This window comes from Hyla sarda, chromosome 10, assembly GCF_029499605.1.
Source record: "Hyla sarda isolate aHylSar1 chromosome 10, aHylSar1.hap1, whole genome shotgun sequence".
Classification (NCBI taxonomy): Eukaryota; Metazoa; Chordata; class Amphibia; order Anura; family Hylidae; genus Hyla; species Hyla sarda.
This window is the reverse complement of record NC_079198.1, coordinates 30,023,764-30,049,572: the sequence shown is the minus strand read 5'-3', so window position 1 is coordinate 30,049,572 and position 25,809 is coordinate 30,023,764. Positions and strand designations below refer to the sequence as shown.

The following is a 25,809-nucleotide window of genomic DNA, read 5'->3' as shown; positions in this document are numbered from 1 at the left end:
TCTGACCCCTATAACTTTTTTTTTTCTGTATATGGGTGGTATGAGAGCTTATTTTATGTGCCGTGACCTGTAGTTTCTATTGGTGCCTTTTTTGTTATGATGGGAATTTTTTAAATACATTTTATGCTGATAAATTATTTGACCATTATATATTTTAACCCCTTGCCGCAAATGGATGTTCTTTAATGGCCATCTGCGGCTCCTGAGGTACGACGCGCGCTCAGTTGATCACCACGTCTAAAGTGAAAGTGAAAGCTTCCTGGCAGCTCAGTCAGGCTGATCAGGACCATCGCAGTGAAACTGCAATGTCCCGATCAGCTAGGGCGCAGCAGAAGGGTGCCTTACCTTCCTCCTGCGTGTCCAATCTGCGATTGATTGCTCCAAGCCTGAAATCCAGGCTTGAGCAATCGACTGCCGATAACACTGATCAATGCAATGGCATTTATCAGTGCATTGAATCAATGTACTGCATGTTATAAAGTGGGTATATGGGGGCTATAACATTGCAAAAAAAAAAAAAAAAAAGTAAATAAAGATCATTTAGTTCATTTAGATCATTTTCCCATAAAAAAAAAAAAAAAACAGTGTAAAGAAAAATAAACGTGTGGTATCACCGCGTACATAAATGTCCAAACTATAAAAAAAATATAGTTCATTAAACCGCACGGTCCATAGCGTACACGCAAAAAAATTCCAAAGTCCAAAATAGCGTATTTTTTGTCACTTTTTATATCATGAAAAAATGTATAAAAAGCGATCAAAAAGTCCAATCAATACCAAAATGGTACTGCTAAAAACTTCAGATCACGGCGGAAAAATAAAAAAGTTATAGGGGTCAGAAAATGACAATTTTAAACATAATCATTTTCATGCATGTATTTAGGATTTTTTCCAGTAGTAAGACAAAATCAAACCTATATAAGTAGGGTATCATTTTAATCGTATGGACCTACAGAATAATGAGAAGGTGTAAATTTACTGCGTAGAAACGGAAGCCCCCAAAAGTTACAAAATGGCGTTTTTCTTAAATTTTGTCGCACAATGATTTTAATTTTTTTTTTTTTTTTGGTTTTGCCGTAGATTCTTGAGTAAAATGACTGTTGTCATTACAAAGTAGAATTGGTGGTGCAAAAAATAAGCCATGATATGGATTTTTAGGTGCAAAATTGAAAGGGTTATGATTTTTAAAAGGTAAGGAGGAAAAAATAAAAGTGCAAAAACGGAAAAACTCTCTGTCCGTAAGGGGTTAACAGTTCAGACAATTCTGCATCCTGTGATTTCAAATATGTTTATTATTATTTATTTTTTATTTTTTGTTAAATGTGGAAGCATAGTTGATTTTATTTTTCTTTTGTGGAGGGGCTTTTATATAATAAAAAAAACATTTATTTTTAGTTAACACTTTTTTTTATTTCCCTCATAAGGGACTTTTATATGCACTCATTAAATTGAATTTACTATATAATGCTATGCCTATTGCATAGCATTATACAGTGTTACCGGCACGCCATTGATACAGCCTGGCCAAGCCAGGCTGCATCATTGGATCACCGATCTGGCGACCATATGCAGGCATGGGGACCCTCTGACTACGTTGCAGGGGTCTGATAGGGCCCTGAGATAACAACCAGAAGTAGTTATGTATGCCTTTAAAGGAGTACTCCATTGAAAAAAAAATGTTTAATCAACTGGTGCCAGAACGTTAAACAGATTTGTAAATTACTTCTATTTAAAAATCTAAATCCTTCCACTTCTTTTCTTTTAAAATTTATTTTCTGTCTGACCACAGTGCTCTCTGCTGACACATTTGTCCATGTCAGGAACTGTCCAGAGCAGAAGCACATCCCCATAGCAAACCTCTCCTGCTCTGGACAGTTCCTGACATGGACAGAGGTGTCAGCAGAGAGCACTGTGGTCAGACAGAAAATAAGTCAAAATTAAAAGAACTTCCTCTGTAGCATACAGCAGCTTATTAGTACTGGAAGGATTAAGATTTTTAAATTTCAGTAATTTACAAATCTGTTTCGCATTCTGGCACAAGTTGATTTAAAAAAAATTGTTTTTCACCAAAGTACCCCTTTAAATGCTATGACTGACATTGATGGCAGTGTCTAAAGGGTTAATGACAGGAACTAGCTGGATCACGGCTCCCTGTCATTAGCGGCGAGTGTCTGGCATCTCATAGTTGACCCTCACTGCATATGAAGCGAGCGCAGCTCCTGTGCTTGCTTCATAGTCATTTAATGCTCCAGGACATACATTTATTCTCTTTGTCATCTAGGGATTAAGACAGTGGTGGATCCAGAGTTTAATCTCGGGAGGGGCAATATTAGGCATTATTTGTATGGAGAAATGGCCGCATGGAAAATCTCAGCACTTGGAATAATGGCAGCGGTGGGGGGGCAATTGCCCTGTTGCTCCCCCCCCCCCCCCTCTGGATCTGCCCTTGGATTAAGATGCCCACAAAACCCTGTTTGTTATGGTCTATAAAATGAAAAGCCTCAAACCTATCCATGTGTTTGTCCTGGCTATGTGAACATGCTTTTAACCTGACTTATAAAAAGCAAGAAGTTTGACCAGATCATGTAGTCTGCGGGACATCTTTCTTTTTTTTCTTTTTTTTATTACCACCACATATTACAAAAAAAAAAAAGAATACAATATTTTATACATATTTTAATGGTCATTCTTTTACAGTCCAGTTGAACACAATAAACACTGTAATGAGAAGGAAGAGAAAAGGAAAAAAATAAAAAAAAAGTTCTTTTTTTTCTTTTTGAGAAAAAAAAATTTTGGGGAGAAAAAAAAATTTGAAAAAAAAAAAACCTTCCCCAGGGTTCCCCAAACCTCCCCCGCCATCTCTAGCCTTACGTGATTGTCCCCTCCCTCCCCATCCCCCCCTGGACCTTAACCACTATTTTTCAATCCCCGTGTGTCCATCCAGTTCACCGCTTCTACTGCGCTAGAGAAAAAAAACTTCTCATTGTTGTAAAAAACCTTTAGCCTGGCTGGGAACATTAAAGCAAACTTGATTCCATTATGTGCAAGTCTCTTTTTAACTTCCCTGAAAGTACATCTCTTCTTTTGTGTTTCAATTGCATAATCTGGGAAAAGCATGATTCTATTTCCATTGTATTCTATCTCGTTTTTTTTCCTCATTATTCTCAAGATGTTGTCACGGTCATTATCATTCAGGAGTTTAACCCCTAAGGACACATGACGTACTGGAACGTCATGTGTCCACTCCCGATCTATAACGCGGTGCCACGGCCGGGACCCGTGGCTAACAGCGTGCGGCATTGATCGCTGTGCCGCGCACTATTAACCCTTTAGACGCGGCGTTCAAAGTTGAACGCCGCGTCTAAAGTGAAACCGAAAGCATGCCGGCTAGCTCAGTGGGCTGTTCAGGATAGCCGCAGCGAAATCGCGGCATCCCGAACAGCTTACAGGACAACGGGAGGGCCCCTACCTGCCTCCTCGCTGTCCGATCGCCGAATGACTGCTCAGTGCCTGAGATCCAGGCATGAGCAGTCAAGCGGCAGAATCATCGATCACTGGTTTCCTATGAGAAACCAGTGATCAATGATAAAGATCAGTGTGTGCAGTGTTATAGGTCCCTATGGGAGCTATAACACTGCAAAAAAAAGTGAGAAAAAAAGTGAATAAACATCATTTAACCCCTTCCCTATTAAAAGTTTGAATCACCCCCCTTTTCCCATAAAAAAAAACCAGTGTAAATAAAAATAAACATATATGGTATCGCCGCGTGCGGAAATGTCTGAATTATAAAAATATATCGTTAATTAAACTGCACGGTCAATGGCGTGCGCGCAGAAAAATTCCAAAGTCCAAAATAGTGCATTTTTGGTCAATTAATAAGTCCTATCAATGCAAAATGGTACCGTTAAAAACTTCAGATCACGGCGCAAAAAATGAGCCCTCATACCGCCCCATACATACCGCCCCCAAAAGTTACAAAATGGCGTTTTTCTTTTCAATTTTGTCTCACAAGATTTTTTTTTTTTCCGTTTCAGCGTAGATTTTTGGGCACAATGACTGACGTCATTACAAAGTAGAATTGGTGGTGCAAAAAATAAGCCATAATATGGATTTTTAGGTGCAAAATTGAAAGAGTTATGATTTTTTAAAGGCAAGGAGCAAAAAAACGAAAATGCAAAACGGAAAAAACCCCGGTCCTTAAGGGGTTAAGTATTATGGTACGTGGTCTGCCCCCTACTGGCGGGGGTTGGAACGGAATTCTATGCGCACGTATCACACTAAAGTGTTTAGAGAGATTTTCCTCCCCACACTGCGCAATCAACCATGTTTGGATAAAAGTTATCACATCTTTACTTTCCGCTCCCTCTGGGAAACCCAAGATTCTAAGGTTCCCCCGTCTGGAGCCGTCTTCAAATTCTGTCACTTTTTGCTTTAATAACTTGTTCTCCCCTGACATCCTCTGTACTTCAGATTTTAACTTATGGACCTCATCTTCCACACCCGACACTCTCGTCTCCACCTCTGTACACCTCTCCCTGACTTTCTTTAGATCTTCCCTGATCAAATTGATTTCCACACTGATAACCCCCACTTGATTGGACAGAACATCTATGGAAGTATTACATTTTGCAACTGCCGCTAATATTTTATCTAGGGCAGGTTGGGGAACATCACCTTCCTTCTCCATTATAGAGCCATCTAATCCCAGATCTCCTGCATTGGTTTTATTTTGTCCACAATTTCTAGGAACTGCCCCCGGCGAGACAAAATATTTATCCACTTTCCCAGCTACTTTAGCGTCCTTTGTTGGGCTATGTGTTTTATTCAGCTTGGGTGCCATCTTATCCTCCAGTTGCCAATATATTGTCCCACCCAGAACAGTCACGTGTATTTCATACGCTGTGCCGGGAGATTCAGAAAAGATTACCAACTAAATATTTCCAACGGACACTTTCAGCTTGTTGTATCACAGGAGAAGCTCAGTTATCTGCAGACTATAGACCTGCTCTTGCAGTGCTACAGGTGGTTCACCAGGTGTCGTTTATACTCAGGAGAAAAAGAAAATACACCGTCCCAATTAGGGTTTTCCACCAAATCCAGTTCTTATAGATAAATTCTTATTTCTTATGCAGAAGGGCCTTCTTTATCGGCTTTAAACATACAAGGTGAACATGGCAGCGTTCACCTCCACAGCTATAATCGCCACGAGGGGGATTTATTATTAAGCGAGCAAAACTTGCCCCCACACCTATTCTTTTAGTACAGTTTGTTCACTGTGGCAGCAGTTTCATCCTTATAACAACAGAGATATGAGACGATCTCACCCGAATCTCATATGGGTCCCTGGAGCAGCCATGGATCAGCCTCCTCAGTGTGTCTTCCTCCAGTAGCTCCAGGGTCACACTCTCACCCTGCCTGCATTCTCAGCACAACACAGATCCGGGTTCCTCCCACTCACTGCCTCTTCTGAGCCTCCACTCCAGATCACAGCATTGACGGCACCTGTGTGTGCTGTTGTTCGTGTGGGGGCCACTACGCTCACAGTCCAGTGCTCCCCGCTCGCTACTGCTGTGTCAGGTCAGGTCCCTCTGCTTCACCGCCATTCAGCAAACTCACATCCCAGCTTTCAGCGCAGCTGAGCGGTGTCCCGGACCAGCAGCATGAATTGGTCCATTGAGGAGGCAGGAAGCGGGGGGGGGGGAGGAGCCTCTCAACCTCCTCGCATCACGTCCTGTCCTTGACTGGGACATCTTTCTTCTTATCAACATATTTGAGTGGTTAGGAGGACCTATGGCTCCGGGTCCAAGAGAGGGTGAGAGCTGACTAGTGTGTTTATACTTATACGTCCACACTGCTTCGAATCCAACATTTCTACCAATTAACTAATTGTGAACAGAGCAGTTTCTGCTTGGAATGGAAACACCACTAATCCAATGATCGGAAGACCAAAATAACAAGTCTTCTCGATAACAACTTCTCACTGCTGTAAGCGTCACTCTAAATCAAATACAGGCTCACACAGGATATCTTCTGGCCTCTAACCTGCTCCGATAAACCAGGGTGAACTCTAACCATCTAAGGATTTAATGAGCTGTGACTATTAACAGAGACGTAGAGCCATAATAAAACAGAAGTTAACAATATTCCTCCAGCATAGTATGGAATAATGAATGATAGTAGGCTACAGTTATGTGGATATCCCATGGCCTGAGGTTATTTCCAATATAAATATTATAATTGTTTGTTTTTACATGGTAACATTAAAAAAATGAATAATAATTTTTTATAGCACAGCTGAAAAGACAACATTGGGGGAATTGGTCAGGGTTACCTGAAAATAGGGTTGCAAGCCTATGCAAGAGGCATACATAAAGGCAAGGGGGGCATATAGCAAAGATTAAATATTGCCTCCTTTATGTGCTTGTTCACGCCAACTCATCCCGAAAAATCTGGGAATGGAGGACTTGGTGTTTGTTTGCCCCATCTGTTTTCCAAGATCTTTGTTTGCTAACATTGTATCTAGGTCAGTTAAGAAGGGAGCTATGCATAGGTTTTCACAACCCAATAAAATAAGCAATGCAGCTAAACAGGAATGGACGTCCTTTCTACTAGGGCCCCATAGCGCCAAATGTGTAGCCTGTATAATACATACAACCTTGTGAATTACTTGTCCAGTAACAATACATTACATCATTTCATCGCTGTTTTTCAAGCATTATTTTACCCACAATGCAAATAAAACAGAGAGTACTCCATGACAAAAATGTAAAAGGTGTCACAGTTCTTGTTTCTGATACTTCTAGCCTCAGAGGCCTAATGCCTGTTGGAACCTACAGTGTTTGACCTTATGTAGGAAAATAACAATGTTTAGCATAGAACAGCCCCTTTCTGACCTGTGTTACTTCACAACGGTCCACACCTTTGACCTTGCTTTCACGAGATCTTTCCCCAATGTAGCCTTTCTCTGAGTAGGCTATTTCCTTCTATTGGTGCCACCTGACCTCTATAGGGCTTGACTCCTCTCCATATTGACAGGAGGTTAATGTTGTTCCTATAGACCCAGTGTCTTGACTTTGCCACAACTCAGGCCCCCCTATCTAGGTCACACCTAACTATGCAGACTGCTCTCTATGCCTGAAAGGCAACCGAACCTCCCTATAGCCATCTGCTGGTCATTATTTATACGGGGTCTCCTCCATCTCCTGACAAGAGCCACTACAGCCTTCCCCAGGTATGAGTACACCAATGCTCAGCCATTTCAGGTTCCCCATAGTGGGCTTACCTGTGTAGCTAAACCACTTTCCTCTTCAGAAATTGTTTTCCACAACACAGTTAAATCTCTTTTTATAACTTTCTGTATAACTCTCTGTATAACTTTACACAGGTCTGCCTCATGTCTTCCAGCCTCTAGTCTACCAGTGCTTCAACATTCCCCCTTTCCTACAGAAGGACATGCTTGAATTCTGAAATATAAGCCTTAGGCCTAGTTGGACCCACAGCACTCTCCACTAGTACCTCATTGTCACCAGACCTAATGCAGCACAATCTTCCTCCAACACAGTCACAAAGTTCTTCCAGGGCCTAAGTGAATACAGTGGTCCCTCAACATACCATGGTAATCCGTTCCAAATGGACCATCGTTTGTTGAAACCATCGTATGTTGAGGGATCCGTGCAATGTAAAGTATAGGACAATGGTCTACAACCTGCGGACCTCCAGATGCTGCAAAACTACAATACCCAGCATGCCCGGACAGCCAACGGCTGTCCGGGCATGCTGGGAGTTGTAGTTTTGCAACATCTGGAGGTCCGCAGGTTGAAGACCACTGTTATTTGAGGTTGTACTCACCTGTCCCCGCCTCTCCGGAGAGTCACCGCTCGTCACCACTGCCCTGGATGTCGCCCTCCATCGCTGTCGCCGCGTCCCCGGGGTGTCCCCAACGCTCCGGCAAGGCCTCTGCTTCCCCGGCATCCTCACTCTCCGTCGCCGCCATCACGTCATACGCACGCCGCTCCTATTGGATGACTGGACGGCATGCGCAGTGACGTGATGACGACGATGGAGAGCGCCGACGATGACGCTCTGGAGCCCCGAGGACAGGTAAGAGACCCTCACCGGAGCACATGGGGCACCGTAAATGGCTATCCGGTGGCAGCTGAAGCAGTCTGCGCTGCCGGATAGCCGTTTATGCGATGGCCCCGACATACAAAAGAGCATCATATGTTGATGCTGCCTTCAACATGCGATGGCCTCTGAGAGACCATTGTATGTTGAAATGATTGTATGTCGGGGCCATCGTAGGTCGGGGGGTCACTGTACCTGCCCCTCACCATATGGTTGTCAGTCCAGAAAACTCCTATTCCTGTCGACAGTTACAGCAATCCAACACATGCACATTGTTTACACCAAACACATCCACAGACATCTAAGTGCAAAACCAAAACAGGCTAAAGTTCTAATGAGAAGTCCCTCAGATTCACAATGTCTGCCCAAAATGACAGACAATTATTTACAAAGAAATACAGTTTCTTCAAGAAACAACTGATGGTCTATCTTTCTTTTACTATCATAGGTATACGGCCTTTTTAAGTTACTTCTGTGGTATATATGCTCTTGATCACAGAATGCTACAGGATGCAGCTTACTAGTACAGCAACATTACATTCCATTCTTAAATGTATGTTCTGTAACTCATAACTCATATAAATATATGCCCGAGTACCGCTCCTGTTGTATGAAGCGCTTAGGAGCTGAGCAAGCTTCATACTCAGTGGATTCCGGTCGTTATCAGCAGCCGGGACCCATGGCTATTGCTGGACATTGCCAATCAGGTGATGTCCGGCATTAACCCTTCATATGCCACAAAGTTGATCGCAGCATCTGATATGAATAAAAAGCATTCCTGGCTAGTTCAGGTAGTTGATTGGGAGCACCACAGCAAAATAGCAGGGTCCCAATCAGCTGAGAGGATGGACAGAGGGTCCCTATTTGCCTAAATCCCTATTTGCCTAAATCTGAGCTCCAACAGTGTAGGCAGCCTTCACTAATGGAGCGCCGATAACACTGATCAATGCTGTGCTATGGTTGCTATGCTAAAGATTGCATGAATTAGTACCCTATGGGGATCTAAAAAATAAAAATAAAATAGTGAATAAAATGTTGAAAAATGTTTTTTTTAAATGTAACAATTTTCTAAATAAAATCATGTAAACAAAAATAAATATATGTGGCATTGCCATACACAAAAGATAAATGGTGCACAGTGTTAGACTTCTAGTCCTTGGGTGCTCATTGGGGGCATTGCCAGGTGTGTACATTTCTAAAATATTAAAATGTAACATTAAAGGAAACCGCAGTTAATGGCATAAACATAAAAAGATTATTGCAACTTTGGAGTTCCAGATGAGTCGTTTAATGCAAGAGCTATTCACTTATCTAGATCTTTCTGATCATTCTGTATTTCCCTTACTCAGTCTCCACTATTCTCTGTAGATCCCAGGTTCTATCCATTTTACTGTTTAGTGTCTTGTATTTTCCTCAGAATTCCTGTTAACCTGTCTCCTGTTTTTGTTCTGGACAGTTCTGCACCTGGATACTCCCGTTGACCATCTGGACTTCTTTTCCTTCAGAGATACAGAGTTGACTCCAGCTCCTACTCCACAGCTCAAATGTTATAAAACAGAGACTTACGAAACTAAAGGAGATGACAAGGTAGAAGCCCCAAGGGGCACTTCATCGAACGAACATCTTCATCACATTATCCAGATGGGCTCCATAAAGCAATCATAATCTTTCTGCTGAGTTAAATTCACTTTGATCTTGGAAGAAGTGTCTGTAAACTGGTTTCATGAATATAGGGGAGAACATAATAGGAATTGACTATTCTTAGGGACTGAACCAATTCATACAAACCCACTCAATGTGCAGTTTATTAGGTAACTCATCATTCCTATAGCTCCTGGTATTTCTATGCATATACAATACTGTCCTAATAATGGCATCGGGAAAAATATGTATATAGCTTAAAATTACTGAAAATATATAAAAAAAAAAATTATTATGTATATTTATACATTTACAGGGATAATAATGGTGAAGGTCCGAGAATACTATTTTGTTGGACTTGCTGCATGTAGATCCCTATGATGTTTCTAACACAGTTTTTTCTAGGAGAAATAAAAGGGAAAACCAGCTGTAGTAGTTTGGAGTTTCTCCAGTAAGGCCATGTTCATACAGCGTAAAAATGTTAGGAATGTCCACACGAAAAACCCGTGCGGACATTCCGCAGATTTAAATAATCCGGCGGGTGCAAGGACTGCTCAGAAAAGCACCATCACATAGACAGTAATGCATTACTGAGCGTAATCCGCAGAAAGAATAGACAGGTATACATTTTGTGGATGCCGGGAATCGGGATTTCCGTGGCAGAAACATCTGTCGCAGATATTCCATCATGTGAACACTGCAGCAGAATCCTATTGAAATCAATGGGACTCTGCTGCAGGGGAATGTCCGTGTGGAATATTTAGGCCATGCCGCCTGAACATAACCTCAGAGTACAGCCCAAGTTGCAGATAACCACAGCCTTTCTATGCCAAAATCCACAGCAGCAAATGTGTACCAAAATGTTAGATTTTTGGCATGAATTTGTCACAGATTTGGCACTGCGAATTTCGGTGTGGATTATGCAAAAAGAGTGTGTTTTATTATGTTCCTGTTTCTGCAAAAAAAGATCCAGAACAATACAGATTTAAAGGAGTACTCCCGTGGAAAACTTTTTTTTTTAAATCAACTGGTGCCAGAAAGTTAAACAGATTTGTAAATTATTTCTACATTATTTCTACAGAGGAAATGCTTTACTTTTTAGATTTCTCTGATGTCATGACCACAGTGCTCTCTGTTGACCTCTGCTGTCCATTTTAGGATCTGTCCAGAGCAGGAAAAAATCCCCATAGCAAACATATGCTGCTCTGGACAGTTCCTAAAATGGACAGCAGAGGTCAGCAGAGAGCACTGTGGTCATGACATCAGAGAAATCTAAATAGTAAAGCATTTCCTCTGTAGTATATAGCCCTTAAAAAGTACTGGAAGGATGAAGATTTTTTAATAGAAGTAATTTACAAATCTGTTTATCTTTCTGGCACCAGTTGATTTAAAAAAAAAGTTTTCCACGGGAGTACCCCTTTAAAGCAGATTTTGACTTCCCCATTGTGCACATATAAATTGACATGCTACAGATTTCTAATTTATACCAAAAGTCAGTATCTGCACAGATTTTGTGCAGATTTTCTCTGCACCACATGTAGATAAGTTTTATTCTTCTCTTCCAATTTGCTGTTAACTGTAAATGATTTAGATTTTCTGTTGAAAAAAATTGCCTCACAAATTCTACAAAAAAGCTACTTGAGACTTTTTTTTTTTTGCAATTCCATAGTACTACATACCTGACAGCCTCAAAAAGTCATTGCTATTTTAGTGACCTACACACAGTTTTTACTTTTTTCTCGAAACAACTAGCACAACTCTTGACCACGGCTTGTGTCTAATATTGCATCCTACTCCACTGAAAAGTGCTGAATTGTAGTGCCAACCAATGGACATTGTTGTCGCTGTTCCTGCAAACTTGTTTTTCTTATCTCATTTAAAGAAGTTATTCAGCAAAATATTTTTTCCCCCTTTAATGTGCCCAGGCTGTATAATAATATAAAACAAACAAAAAATAACTATACTTACTTCCCCTAGGTAAGCCTATACTAGCTTTCCATAGCCTCCAGTATCACAGCGCCAAATCTCCAATGAACTGTGCTTCCTGAAGCTGTAGACAACACTTCAATTGCCGCTCACCTGATCACTGGATGAGAAGGGACACCGCTGCAATTTGACATATTGGCCCTCATTTACTATTGCAAACCTGATATGTTTTGTCGGGTTGTGCGCCAGATTCTGTCGCAGTGCGCCAGAAATTCTGTCTGCGCCAGAATGTGCACCAGAATTGAAAAAACCCTGACTAACTCTCCACTTTGCTAAGAAAACCTGTAAAGGGGGTGTGGCCATCGGGGAAAGGGGGTGGGGTTTCCAAAAAGAGGCGTGTTCCCGACATTTTCACAAAAACCCAACCTATTTACTAAGGTTTCCACATAAAATGTGGTGGATTTGAGCTGAGGAAAACCCAGCAGATCAGAGCATGTGTAAAAAGAAAAAAAAAAAAAAGCAAAGTATAGGGAAAGTGGAAAATGTAGGGAAACCTTAGTAAATACCGTGGAAAATAAATTGTAGGGAATTGAAACCCACAAGGAAACCTACACTCCACTCTTAGTAAATAAGGGCCATTGTCTGCAGCACCAGGAAACAAACTTCACCGGATACCTGGTGCTGGGACCTGCAGGCTATGGGGGAAAGAGGGAGGTAAGTATAGACTTTTTGTATATTATGACACAGCCTGGGCACATTAATGAAAAAAGAGTTTTTTCTGGATAACCACTTTAACCTTTTGGATGAACAGCTTTTGCAGAAGTGCTCTGGCTGCAGAAAGATTGGCTGATGGAGCTCATGTAGTGTTTACACATGTTCCAGACGTTTAGGAGGACTGCAGAGTAGGGCGGCCTGTCTATATAGAAAGAAGGTTTGTGGAAGAATGAGAGTGGATCCCATCAAAGCATCTCAAGAATGAACAACAATGTGGCCGTGTTAGTTAAAATGTTACACAACTTTTTATGTACGTTATACCTTCATACAAAGTGTAAGTAAAAGCACGTAAAGGTGAACGTATGACTGAAATAGAAGTGCATTTTCTAGAATAAACTTCAATCACGGTTTCTCATTTCATAAAGCAAAAAAATTATTGTTTATTACTGTGTAAAATTAAAGATGTGTTATTTCTTTGCGCTTACTCTTCAGTTTCTGACTCACTGGTTGCTGCTCCTGGGATTTTTTCTGTGGGTGCAACAAGGACAATGTCTAGCTAGGGATTTCATTATATTCTCATTATGTATGTTCTCTGTAAATTAACTTCTACATTAGTGTTCAATCAGCTCCAAAACAATGCTGTATAAAGCCACTGATTAGTGTGGTGGCCCAGTGCGGGAGGTGTAACCCTGTACCTTTGCTGCCCTGTCAGGCAGCCTCCTGCAGTGTCCCCAGGAGCCCCCCCCCCCCCCCCGCATCTGTATATTGTAATTTCATATAATCCCTATGTTATATATGTAAGAGTGTTATATCTTTAAGACTGTTTACCATGGGATTTGTCATGTGATTGTTACCCAGGAGGTATCAGTGACCAGGTGACCTAGGGGTGACCAATGGGATCTTCCCAGAGCCTCTCCCATATAAGCCCTGGGTGGAGCCTCTGCAGTCTCTCTTAGTCTTTGCTGAGGTCCAGTCAAGTCCTGACTAAGTGTGTCCCCAGAGTCATAGGAGGCCTCAAGTACAGTCTGCAGCCACAAGCTACAAACCTGCAAGTAAGCCACAGTCAGTCTTGTCAGTCACAAGTCAGTCAAGTCACAGTCATCTGTCTAGTCGACGATGCCTGCACTAAATTGCCCACCTCTACTACAAGTCCCAGCAAGCCCTTAACCACTTAAGGACCCAGGGCGTACCTGTACGCCCTGAGTCCGACCCTTTCTATAATGCAGGGCCACGGCAAACAAAGAAGTGTAAGTGTAAACTAATACTAAATATTTTTTTAGATATATAAATGCAAAAAAAACAAGGACAGAGCATGTAGGACCCCTTAATAATGATAATGGGGAGGTTGTCACTGGCGATAAAGAGAAAGCGGAGCTACTGAATGGGTTCTTTAGTTCTGTATATACTAGGGAAGAAGGAGGAGCTGACATTGGACAGGTCAGTGCTGGTAACACATCATGTAATGTACTGAACTGGCTTAATGTAGAGATGGTACAAGGTAAGTTAAGTAATATAAATGTAAGCAAATCTCCAGGGCCAGATGGATTGCACCCAAGGGTTCTTAGAGAACTAAGTTCAGTAATATCTGTAGCCCTGTTCATGATATTTAGAGATTCACTGGTGTCTGGTATTGTGCCAAGGGACTGGCACAAGGCGAATGTGGTGCCAATCTTCAAATAGGGCTCTAGGTCTTCCCCAGGAAACTATAGACCGGTAAGTTTAACGTGCATTGTGGGTAAATTGTTTGAAGGACTTATAAGGGATTACATACAGGAATATATAGGGGACAATTGTATTATAAGTGATAGCCAGCATGGGTTTACTAAGGATAGAAGTTGTCAAATCAATCTAATTTGCTTTTATGAAGAGGTGAGTAGAAGCCTTGACAGAGGAATGGCTGTGGATATAGAGGGGGGCTGTGTATATAGAGGGGGGGCTGTGTATATAGAGGGGGGCTGTGTATATAGAGGAATGGCTGTGGATATAGTGTTTCTGGATTTTGCTAAAGCGTTTGATACTGTCCCTCATAGACGTCTGACAGGTAAGTTAAGGTCTTTGGGTTTGGAAATTTTAGTTTGTAACTGGATTGAACACTGGCTCATGGATCGTACCCAGAGAGTGGTGGTAAATGATTCGTACTCTGATTGGTCCCCGGTAATTAGTGGTGTACCCCAAGGTTCAGTACTGGGCCCGCTGTTGTTTAATTTATTTATCAATGATATAGAGGATGGTATTAACAGCTCTGTTTCTATCTTTGCAGATGACTCCAAGCTTTGTAGCACGGTATAGTCTATAGAGGATGTGTATAGGTTACAAGATGACTTGGATAGACTAAGTGTCTGGGCATCCACTTGGCAAATGAGGTTCAATGTGGATAAATGTAAAGTTATGCATCTGGGTACTAATAACCTGCATGCGTTGTATGTCTTAGGGGGGATTAAACTGGCAGAGTCACTGGTAGAGAAGGATCTGGGTGTACTTGTAGATCACAGACTACAGAATAGCATGCAATGTCAGGCTGCTGCTTCCAAAGCCGGCAGGATATTGTCATGTATAAAAAGAGGCATGGACTCGAGGGACAGGGACATAATACTCCCCCTTTATAAAGCATTGGTACGGCCTCACCTGGAATATGCTGTTCAGTTTTGGCCGCCTGTACATAAAAGGGACACTGTGGAGCTGGAAAGGGTGCAGAGACGCGCGACTAAACTAATATGGGGCATGGAACATTTTAGCTATGAGGAGCGATTAAAGGAGTTACAATTGTTTAGTCTTGAGAAGAGACGTTTATGTCACGATGCCGGCTGGCAGGTAGTGGATCCTCTGTGCCAGAGAGGGATTGGCGTGGACCGTGCTAGTGGACCGGTTCTAAGCCACTACTGGTTTTCACCAGAGCCCGCCGCAAAGCGGGATGGTCTTGCTGCGGCGGTAGTGACCAGGTCGTATCCACTAGCAACGGCTCACCTCTCTGGCTGCTGAAGATAGGCGCGGTACAAGGGAGTAGGCAGAAGCAAGGTCGGACGTAGCAGAAGGTCGGGGCAGGCAGCAAGGATCGTAGTCAGGGGCAACGGCAGAAGGTCTGGAAACACAGGCAAGGAACACACAAGGAACGCTTTCACTGGCACTAAGGCAACAAGATCCGGCAAGGGAGTGCAAGGGAAGTGAGGTAATATAGGGAAGTGCACAGGTGATTACCCTAATTGGAACCACTGCGCCAATCAGCGGCGCAGTGGCCCTTTAAATCGCAGAGACCCGGCGCGCGCGCGCCCTAGGGAGCGGGGCCGCGCGCGCCGGGACAGAACAGACGGGGAGCGAGTCAGGTAGGGGAGCCGGGGTGCGCATCGCGAGCGGGCGCTACCCGCATCGCGAATCGCATCCCGGCTGGCAGCGGGATCGCAGCGCCCCGGGTCAGAGGACGTGACCGGAGCGCTGCAGCGGAGAGAGTGAAGCGAGCGCTCCGGGGAGGAGCGGGGACCCGGAGCGCTCGGCGTAACAGTACCCCCCCCTTGGGTCTCCCCCTCTTCTTGGAGCCTGAGAACCTGAGGAGCAGACTTTTGTCAAGGATGTTGTCCTCAGGTTCCCAGGATCTCTCTTCAGGACCACAACCCTCCCAGTCTACTAAAAAAAATTTTTTCCCTCTGACCTTTTTGGCAGCCAAAATTTCCTTGACCGAGAAGACGTCCGAGGAGCCGGAAACAGGAGTGGGAGGAACAGATTTGGGAGAAAAACGGTTGAGGATGAGTGGTTTGAGAAGAGAGACGTGAAAGGCATTAGGGATACGAAGAGAAGGAGGAAGAAGAAGTTTATAAGAGACAGGATTAATTTGACACAAAATTTTGAAAGGACCAAGATAGCGTGGTCCCAACTTGTAGCTAGGGACACGGAAGCGGACATATTTAGCGGAGAGCCATACCTTGTCTCCAGGGGAAAAAACGGGGGGAGCTCTTCTTTTCTTATCCGCGAACCTCTTCATGCGTGAAGAAGCCTGTAAGAGAGAATTTTGGGTCTCTCTCCATATAATGGAAAGGTCACGAGAAATTTCATCCACAGCGGGCAGACCAGAGGGCAAGGGGGTAGGGAGGGGGGGAAGAGGGTGACGGCCGTACACCACGAAAAATGGGGATTTGGAGGAAGATTCAGAGACCCTGAAGTTATACGAGAATTCGGCCCATGGAAGGAGATCTGCCCAGTCATCCTGGCGGGAGGAAACAAAATGTCGCAAATAATCACCCAAGATCTGGTTAATTCTTTCTACTTGTCCATTGGACTGGGGATGATATGCAGAGGAAAAATTTAATTTAATCTTGAGTTGTTTACAGAGAGCCCTCCAGAATTTAGACACGAATTGGACACCTCTATCCGAGACAATCTGCGTAGGCAACCCGTGAAGACGAAAAATGTGTACAAAAAATTGTTTAGCCAACTGAGGCGCAGAAGGAAGACCAGGAAGAGGGATGAAATGTGCCATTTTGGAGAATCGATCAACGACCACCCAAATAACAGTGTTGCCACGGGAAGGGGGTAAATCAGTAATAAAATCCATACCAATCAGAGACCAAGGCTGTTCGGGGACAGGCAGAGGATGAAGAAAACCAGCGGGCTTCTGGCGAGGAGTCTTATCCCGGGCACAGATAGTGCAGGCTCGCACAAAGTCCCCAACATCCGTCTCCAGAGTCGGCCACCAATAGAAGCGGGAGATGAGTTGCACAGATTTCTTGATGCCCGCATGACCTGCGAGATGGGAGGAGTGACCCCATTTGAGGATTCCGAGGCGTTGGCGTGGAGAAACAAAGGTCTTCCCTGGAGGAGTCTGCCTGATGGAGGCAGGAGAAGTGGAGATCAGGCAGTCAGGTGGAATGATGTGTTGCGGAGGGAGATCAACTTCTGAGGCATCCGAGGAACGAGAGAGAGCATCGGCCCTAATGTTCTTATCGGCAGGACGAAAGTGAATCTCAAAATTAAATCGGGCAAAGAACAGAGACCACCGGGCCTGGCGAGGATTCAGCCGTTGGGCAGACTGGAGGTAGGAGAGGTTCTTGTGGTCGGTGTAGATAATAACAGGAGAACTTGATCCCTCCAGCAGATGCCTCCATTCCTCAAGTGCTAATTTAATGGCTAGAAGCTCTCGATCCCCGATGGAGTAGTTCCTCTCCGCTGGAGAGAAGGTCCTAGAGAAAAAACCACAAGTGACAGCATGCCCGGAAGAATTTTTTTGTAGAAGAACAGCTCCAGCTCCCACTGAGGAGGCATCAACCTCCAATAGGAAGGGTTTGGAAGGGTCAGGTCTGGAGAGGACGGGAGCCGAAGAAAAGGCAGACTTGAGTCGTTTAAAGGCGTCTTCTGCTTGAGGAGGCCAGGACTTGGGATCAGCACTTTTTTTGGTTAAAGCCACGATAGGAGCCACAATGGTAGAAAAATGTGGAATAAATTGCCTGTAATAATTGGCGAACCCCAAAAAGCGTTGGATAGCACGGAGTCCGGAGGGGCGTGGCCAATCTAAGACGGCAGAGAGTTTGTCTGGATCCATCTGTAGTCCCTGGCCAGAGACCAAATATCCTAGAAAAGGAAGAGATTGGCATTCAAACAGACATTTCTCAATTTTGGCATAGAGTTGGTTGTCACGAAGTCTCTGAAGAACCATACGGACATGCTGGCGGTGTTCTTCTAGATTGGCAGAAAAAATTAGGATATCGTCCAGATATACAACAACACAGGAGTATAACAGATCACGAAAAATTTCATTGACAAAGTCTTGGAAGACGGCAGGGGCGTTGCACAGTCCAAAGGGCATGACCAGATACTCAAAGTGTCCATCTCTGGTGTTAAATGCCGTTTTCCACTCGTCCCCCTCTCTGATGCGGATGAGGTTATAGGCGCCTCTTAAGTCCAATTTAGTGAAGATGTGGGCACCTTGGAGGCGATCAAAGAGTTCAGAGATGAGGGGTAAGGGGTAGCGGTTCTTAACCGTGATTTTATTAAGACCGCGGTAGTCAATGCAAGGACGTAGGGAGCCATCTTTTTTGGACACAAAGAAAAATCCGGCTCCGGCAGGAGAGGAGGATTTACGGATAAAGCCCTTCTTTAGATTCTCCTGGACGTATTCGGACATGGCAAGAGTCTCTGGGGCAGAGAGAGGATAAATTCTGCCCCGGGGTGGAGTAGTACCCGGGAGGAGGTCGATAGGGCAATCATAAGGCCTGTGAGGAGGTAGTGTCTCAGCTTGTTTTTTGCAGAAAACATCCGCGAAGTCCATATAGGCCTTAGGGAGACCGGTTACTGGAGGAACCACAGAGTTACGGCAAGGGTTACTGGGAACCGGTTTTAGACAGTTCTTGGAACAAGAGGACCCCCAACTCTTGATCTCCCCAGTGGACCAATCCAGGGTAGGGGAATGAAGTTGAAGCCAGGGAAGTCCAAGGAGAATTTCCGAGGTGCAATTGGGGAGGACCAAAAGTTCAATCCTCTCATGATGAGATCCGATGCTCATAAGAAGGGGCTCCGTGCGGAAACGTATGGTACAGTCCAATCTTTCATTATTTACACAATTGATGTAGAGGGGTCTGGCGAGACTGGTCACCGGGATGTTGAACCTGTTGACGAGAGAGGCCAAAATAAAATTTCCTGCAGATCCAGAGTCCAAGAAGGCCACAGCAGGGAAGGAGAAGGCAGAGGCAGACATCCGCACAGGCACAGTAAGACGTGGAGAAGCAGAGTAGACATCAAGGACTGTCTCACCTTTGTGCGGAGTCAGCGTACGTCTTTCCAGGCGGGGAGGACGGATAGGATAATCCCTCAGGAAGTGTTCGGTACTAGCACAGTACAGGCAGAGGTTCTCCATACGGCGTCGTGTCCTCTCTTGAGATGTCAGGCGAGACCGGTCGACCTGCATAGCCTCCACGGCGGGAGGCACAGGAACAGATTGCAGGGGACCAGAGGAGAGAGGAGCCGAGGAGACGAAACGCCTCGTGCGAACAGAGTCCATATCTTGGCGGAGTTCCTGGCGCCTTTCAGAAAAACGCATGTCAATGCGAGTGGCTAGGTGAATGAGTTCATGTAGATTAGCAGGGATTTCTCGTGCGGCCAGAACATCTTTAATGTTGCTGGATAGGCCTTTTTTGAAGGTCGCGCAGAGGGCCTCATTATTCCAGGACAATTCTGAAGCAAGTGTACGGAATTGTACGGCATACTCGCCAACGGAAGAATTACCCTGGACCAGGTTCAACAGGGCAGTCTCAGCAGAAGAGGCTCGGGCAGGTTCCTCAAAGACACTTCGGATTTCCGAGAAGAAGGAGTGTACAGAGGCAGTGACGGGGTCATTGCGGTCCCAGAGCGGTGTGGCCCATGACAGGGCTTTTCCGGACAGAAGACTGACTACGAAAGCCACCTTAGACCTTTCAGTGGGAAACAGGTCCGACATCATCTCCAGATGCAGGGAACATTGGGAAAGAAAGCCACGGCAAAACTTAGAGTCCCCATCAAATTTATCCGGCAAGGATAAGCGTATCCCAGGAGCGGCCACTCGCTGCGGAGGAGGTGCAGGAGCTGGTGGAGGAGATGACTGCTGAAGCTGTGGTAGTAACTGTTGTAGCATAACGGTCAGTTGAGACAGCTGTTGGCCTTGTTGCGCTATCTGTTGTGACTGCTGGGCGACCACCGTGGTGAGGTCAGCGACAACTGGCAGAGGAACTTCAGCGGGATCCATGGCCGGATCTACTGTCACGATGCCGGCTGGCAGGTAGTGGATCCTCTGTGCCAGAGAGGGATTGGCGTGGACCGTGCTAGTGGACCGGTTCTAAGCCACTACTGGTTTTCACCAGAGCCCGCCGCAAAGCGGGATGGTCTTGCTGCGGCGGTAGTGACCAGGTCGTATCCACTAGCAACGGCTCACCTCTCTGGCTGCTGAAGATAGGCGCGGTACAAGGGAGTAGGCAGAAGCAAGGTCGGACGTAGCAGAAGGTCGGGGCAGGCAGCAAGGATCGTAGTCAGGGGCAACGGCAGAAGGTCTGGAAACACAGGCAAGGAACACACAAGGAACGCTTTCACTGGCACTAAGGCAACAAGATCCGGCAAGGGAGTGCAAGGGAAGTGAGGTAATATAGGGAAGTGCACAGGTGATTACCCTAATTGGAACCACTGCGCCAATCAGCGGCGCAGTGGCCCTTTAAATCGCAGAGACCCGGCGCGCGCGCGCCCTAGGGAGCGGGGCCGCGCGCGCCGGGACAGAACAGACGGGGAGCGAGTCAGGTAGGGGAGCCGGGGTGCGCATCGCGAGCGGGCGCTACCCGCATCGCGAATCGCATCCCGGCTGGCAGCGGGATCGCAGCGCCCCGGGTCAGAGGACGTGACCGGAGCGCTGCAGCGGAGAGAGTGAAGCGAGCGCTCCGGGGAGGAGCGGGGACCCGGAGCGCTCGGCGTAACAGTTTAAGGGGGGGATATGATAAACGTATATAAGTATATAAATGGCCCATACAAAAAATATGGAGAAAAACTGTTCCAGGTTAAACCCCCCCAAAGGACGAGGGGGCACTCCCTCCATCTGGAGAAGAAAAAGTTTAGTCTCAAGGGGCGACACGCCTTCTTTACCATGAGAACTGTGAACTTATGGAACAGTCTACCTCAGGAACTGGTCATAGCAGGAAAAATGAACAGCTTTAAAACAGGATTAGATACATTCCTGGAACAAAATAACATTAATGCTTATGAAGAATTATAAAATCCTATCCCTTCCCCAATATCACGCCACACCCCTACTCTTCAATTCCCTGGTTGAACTTGATGGACGTATGTCTTTTTTCAACCGTACTAACTATGTAATTTTGAATTAAAGTAGTAAAAAAAATCAACTGGTGCCAGAAAGTTAAACAGATTTGTAAATTACTTCTATTAAAAAACCTTGATCCTTCCAGTACTTATCAGCTGCTGTATAATACAGAGGAAGTTTTATTTTTCCAATATCTTTTCTGTCTGACCTCAGTGCTCGCTGCTGACACCTCTGTCCATGTCAGGATCTGTCCTGAGCAGGAGCAAATCCCAATAGCAAATCTCTCCTGCTCTGGGCAGTTCCTGACATGGACAGGGGTGGCAGCAGAGAGCACTGTGGTCAGACAGAAAGGCATTTCAAAAAGAAAAGAACTTCCTGTTGAGCATACAGCAGCTGATAAGTACTGGAAGGATTAAGATTTTTAAATAGAAGTAATTTACAAATCTGTTTAACCTTCTGGCACCAGTTGATTAAAAAAAAATGTTTTTCACCAGAGTACCCCTTTAATGAGTGCAGTATAGAGAGAGTACCCTCAGCACACCTTGATTTCTTTGTGGCTTTTTTCTGCTCCGCATGGTGTTTTGGAGAACTGATCCATATGTATGGTATTGTCAATTTTAGAGTCCACACTGCAAATCCGCAGCGAATACATCACATCTGAACATGACCTATCCCCCTATCTTATGTTTTCACTCCACTGTGTGCATACTATATAATTCCACAGCCATTTTAAAGCTGAACACTTTTGTAGGTTTCAGTTAAATATAAATAATGGTAAAGATGTATTAATACATAAATGCAAATAGTATAAGAAAAAGCAACAATTTAAAAAGGACCTATGGCCAACTCTGCAAAAATTAGCAGTCCCTTATTATGCCCTCGTTTTCGAGATATGAGAGTTATAGTTTGTCTGACTGGAGGAAACTTAATGTTAACCCCTAGAGGACAGAGTTATCAGGTCCTCCAATTAGTCTGCATGAGGGCATGGGGTCCTCACCTACCTCCGTGCTATCCTGGGCATATCCAGAAACTGTAAAAAAAAAACGTATGGGGAACCTAAAGAATCACTTAAATTCTAGCCATTAAAGTATATATCTCCTCTTTTAGGCTGGGTTGACAACTACATTGCAGACTCCATTCAGGGCCTCCATGGCATATTCGGTGCATTACAGTCAATGGGGCCCCTTGGCCGCAGTTGGCATCCGCATGTAATGGATCTGCCTGTGCTGTTTTATTTCAATGATGGCACAGGACAATGGAACAATGCAGGTTTGAAGCCAGCCTTATATACCGATCCTGCCTGTCATGTTTCTATTCAGCAAGAAACTTCTCTTCCAAGAGTTTTATTTGTGTCAACATGAAGGTTATAGATGTGCTGAAGCAGACAGTGGGTAACCTGGCAGGGATATCCAAATGTCTGGAAGAAATTCCAACTATTAGGCTTAAACGACGCACAACCGAGGAGTCACATAGTTGGTGATGAAGAAACGCCTTTATTTGGTGAAGAACAACGCGTTTCGAAGGTTCAACCTTCTTCGTCAGCTGAACCTGACTAAGAAGGTTGAACCTTCGAAATGCGTTGTTCTGCACCAAATAAAGCTGTTTCTTCATCACCAACTCTGTGACTCCTTGGTTGTGCGCCGTTCAAGCCTAATAGTTGGAATTTCTTCCAGACATCTGGATAACCCCGCCGGGTTACCCCCTATCCGCTTCAGCAAATCTACAACCACACTGCTTGCATAGCGGGACCGACGGACGGTTGCCTCCTGACTCCTCTGTGTACTTGAAGCGCTGATCAGTGTTGTGCCTGCCCGCACAACCCGCAAAGGTGAGCGTAACAAAGTTCATTTCTTTTTGATCAACGCTCATACCCTAGGATTAGTTGCACTATTGTAGAGCCGCTTCTGCTTTTTTTTTAAATCTCCCTCTCCATCATGAAGGTTATTTCTTTTACACTCAAACACAGATACAAAATATGAAGAGATCTGTAGCACCACCTGCTGGCTGGAATTACCTACAGCCACAAATTATCATGAACAAAACCAAACCTGTATTACAGTGTTTATCAACCATAGTGCCTCCAGCTGTTGCAAAACTACAACTCTCAACATGCCCAGACATCTGTCATAATGTGGATATAAATTACATATATAACCCCATAAGAAAACGCACAGACAGAGTATCTATCTAAAAAAATAATTTATTCTTTATTAGTCGAAAAAAATAATTAAAAAGAGACATGTACTATCTCAAAAACATACCCCACATGTGCCGTACCATTTTTGACGTGTGTATATATATATATATATATATATATATATATATATATATATATATACATACATTCTATAACATACATACAGGTGTGTTCTATATATATATTAGCCCAGGGGGATCGGAGGCGGGGTTGGTTGGGGTAGAGAAATAATGGCACAAGGGCATTAAGATGGAGGGGGAGAGAGGGATAGTAGCAAAAGGGGATCAGAGGGAGGGGGGAATCATGGCACAGGGGGGTTAAGATGGAGGGGGGAGGGTAGACCACAAGCGCTAGACCACATGTGCTGTGACAGAACTAAAGAGGGCCAAGCTCTTTTAGGCTCCTAAACAAATTCCTCTAAGGAACAACAACTATGCTATAGCAATTGGAGATAACTAAATCAATACCGACTGCATTTAAATACACTGCAAATATATATATATATATATATATATATATATATAGCAAACTTTTGAAAAATTAGATTCTGACAACTTGCCGAATTTTTTTTTTTTTTTTGGCTCGGAACGAATTTATTTGCGGTGAATAGATTTTAAAAACGGCCATTTCTGGCCTACAGAGAGCCTTAATAGGGGTGTAGAGCACTTTGCCTTTTCCTAACACGCATAGTGAGTGTGCTGTGTTAGTGAAATAATAGTGTTATTCAGTATGACGTGCAGATTACAGGCATTGCTATTAGAATCACTGCTGCAGAGCGTCGATGTGGCAGCAGGGAGACCATATGGTGTCAAAATTGAAGAGAATAAAGAGATTTTTATGTAATTTTAATTTAATTTAATTTTAATTTATTTAAATTTTTTGAGTACCCATTCTGGTGAGCATCGAGCGAGATATGACCTGTTCCAGTCCCTGCCTCTCAGAACCCCCTGACTATGAAAGTGCGAATGTTTCCTTTAATCAGTTATGGTTCATTGTTATCGCTCCAAGCTGTTTCATTGGATTCTTGTGATAATTCCACAGGTAATATGATGTAGACGACCATAGGGCCTCAGTCTTGAAAAGAGTACAATGATTTTTTTACATTTTAATTTAAGATTTATATTAGATTCCCAAGTTTAATGTCCAGGTGTTTACTTTGAACTAATACAGTATGACCACAAAACCCAATCTAACAAGGAGTCACATGGCAGCACAATGACAGAGCCTAGAGGTGGCAGCACCATGAGGAGACCATAATCTGGCAGAATGACACAGCCTGGAATTGGCAGCAGCACGAGGAGACCATATAGTGTCAGAACAACCCAGTCTGGAAGCGTCAACAGCCTTACAAGACCATAAGGCCTCACAATAGAGAAGACGAGAAGATTAAAGATATTTTTGAAATTTTAAATTGGAGATTTTAGATATATAAAAATGTTAAAAGTTAAATTTAAGGTGCCAACAGCACAATGCCTGGAGCTGGCGGCAGCATAAGTAGACAATAGGGCATCACGATCCCTAAGAGTAAAAGATTAATTTTAGAACTGAAATTGAAGATTTATGGTAGCTAGTGCTACCATAAAATATTTTCAGGTAATGCCCCAAGCCCAGTAGCATCAGTAAACCATATAGTGGCTGAATGACAAACCCTGGAGCTGGCAGCAGCATGAGTAGACAATAGGGCTTCACAATCACAAAGATTAAAAGATGAATTTTAAAATTGAAATTGAAGATTTATGGTAGCTAGTGCTGCCATAAAGTATTTTTAGGTAATGTCCCTAGCCCAGCAGAATCGGTAAACCATATAGTGGTGAAACAATTGTCACTCAGTGTTACTCCTACCGCTCCGGCGTTCCACGCCGCTGTCAGCAGACTGCCGCATCTACAATAAAGAGGCCGTGATCCACCTTCCGAACGTGATCTGCTTGACTTGTTGTGATCTGGAGAGGATTGAGCACCGCTAGGATTGTCGGACATATGGTTGTGAACGCTGCCTTAGCTCTCAGCATCAGTGCATATATTGCGCTAATTGCCATACACAGCAGCTGTGCCGGTTCTGTGTCTTGGATCCTATCTTGAGTAGACAATAGGGCTTCACAATCACTAAGATTAAAAGATGAATTTTAAAATTGAAATTGAAGATTTATGGTAGCTAGTGCTGCCATAAAGTATTTTTAGGTAATGTCCCTAGCCCAGCAGAATCGGTAAACCATATAGTGGCTGAATGGCACAGCCTGGAGGCGGTGGAAGCATGAGTAAACAATTTGGCTTCCCAATCCCTAAGATTAAAAGATGCATTTTAAAAATGAAATTGAAATTCAAGATTATACTCCCAAATTTTTATGTCCCGGACCCCGGCGTGTGGTTACAAAGGACCAAATCTAACAAGGAGTCACATGTTCTCACATGACGGCACAATGACAGAGCCTGGAGGTGGCATCAGTAT

The 25,809-nt window shown here is 44.1% G+C and overlaps 1 protein-coding gene across 1 annotated transcript in view; it reads left to right on the top strand.

Moving 5' to 3' along the window:
- Positions 1-10,551, top strand: part of GFY (golgi associated olfactory signaling regulator) — a 34,609-nt gene extending 24,058 nt beyond the window's left edge. Inside the window, exon 4 of the mRNA XM_056543415.1 lies at positions 9,581-10,551. Coding sequence (XP_056399390.1) covers positions 9,581-9,789 — 209 coding nt within the window. The 3' untranslated portion in view covers positions 9,790-10,551. The remainder of the gene's footprint in view (positions 1-9,580) is intronic.
- Positions 10,552-25,809: the final 15,258 nt, after the last annotated feature.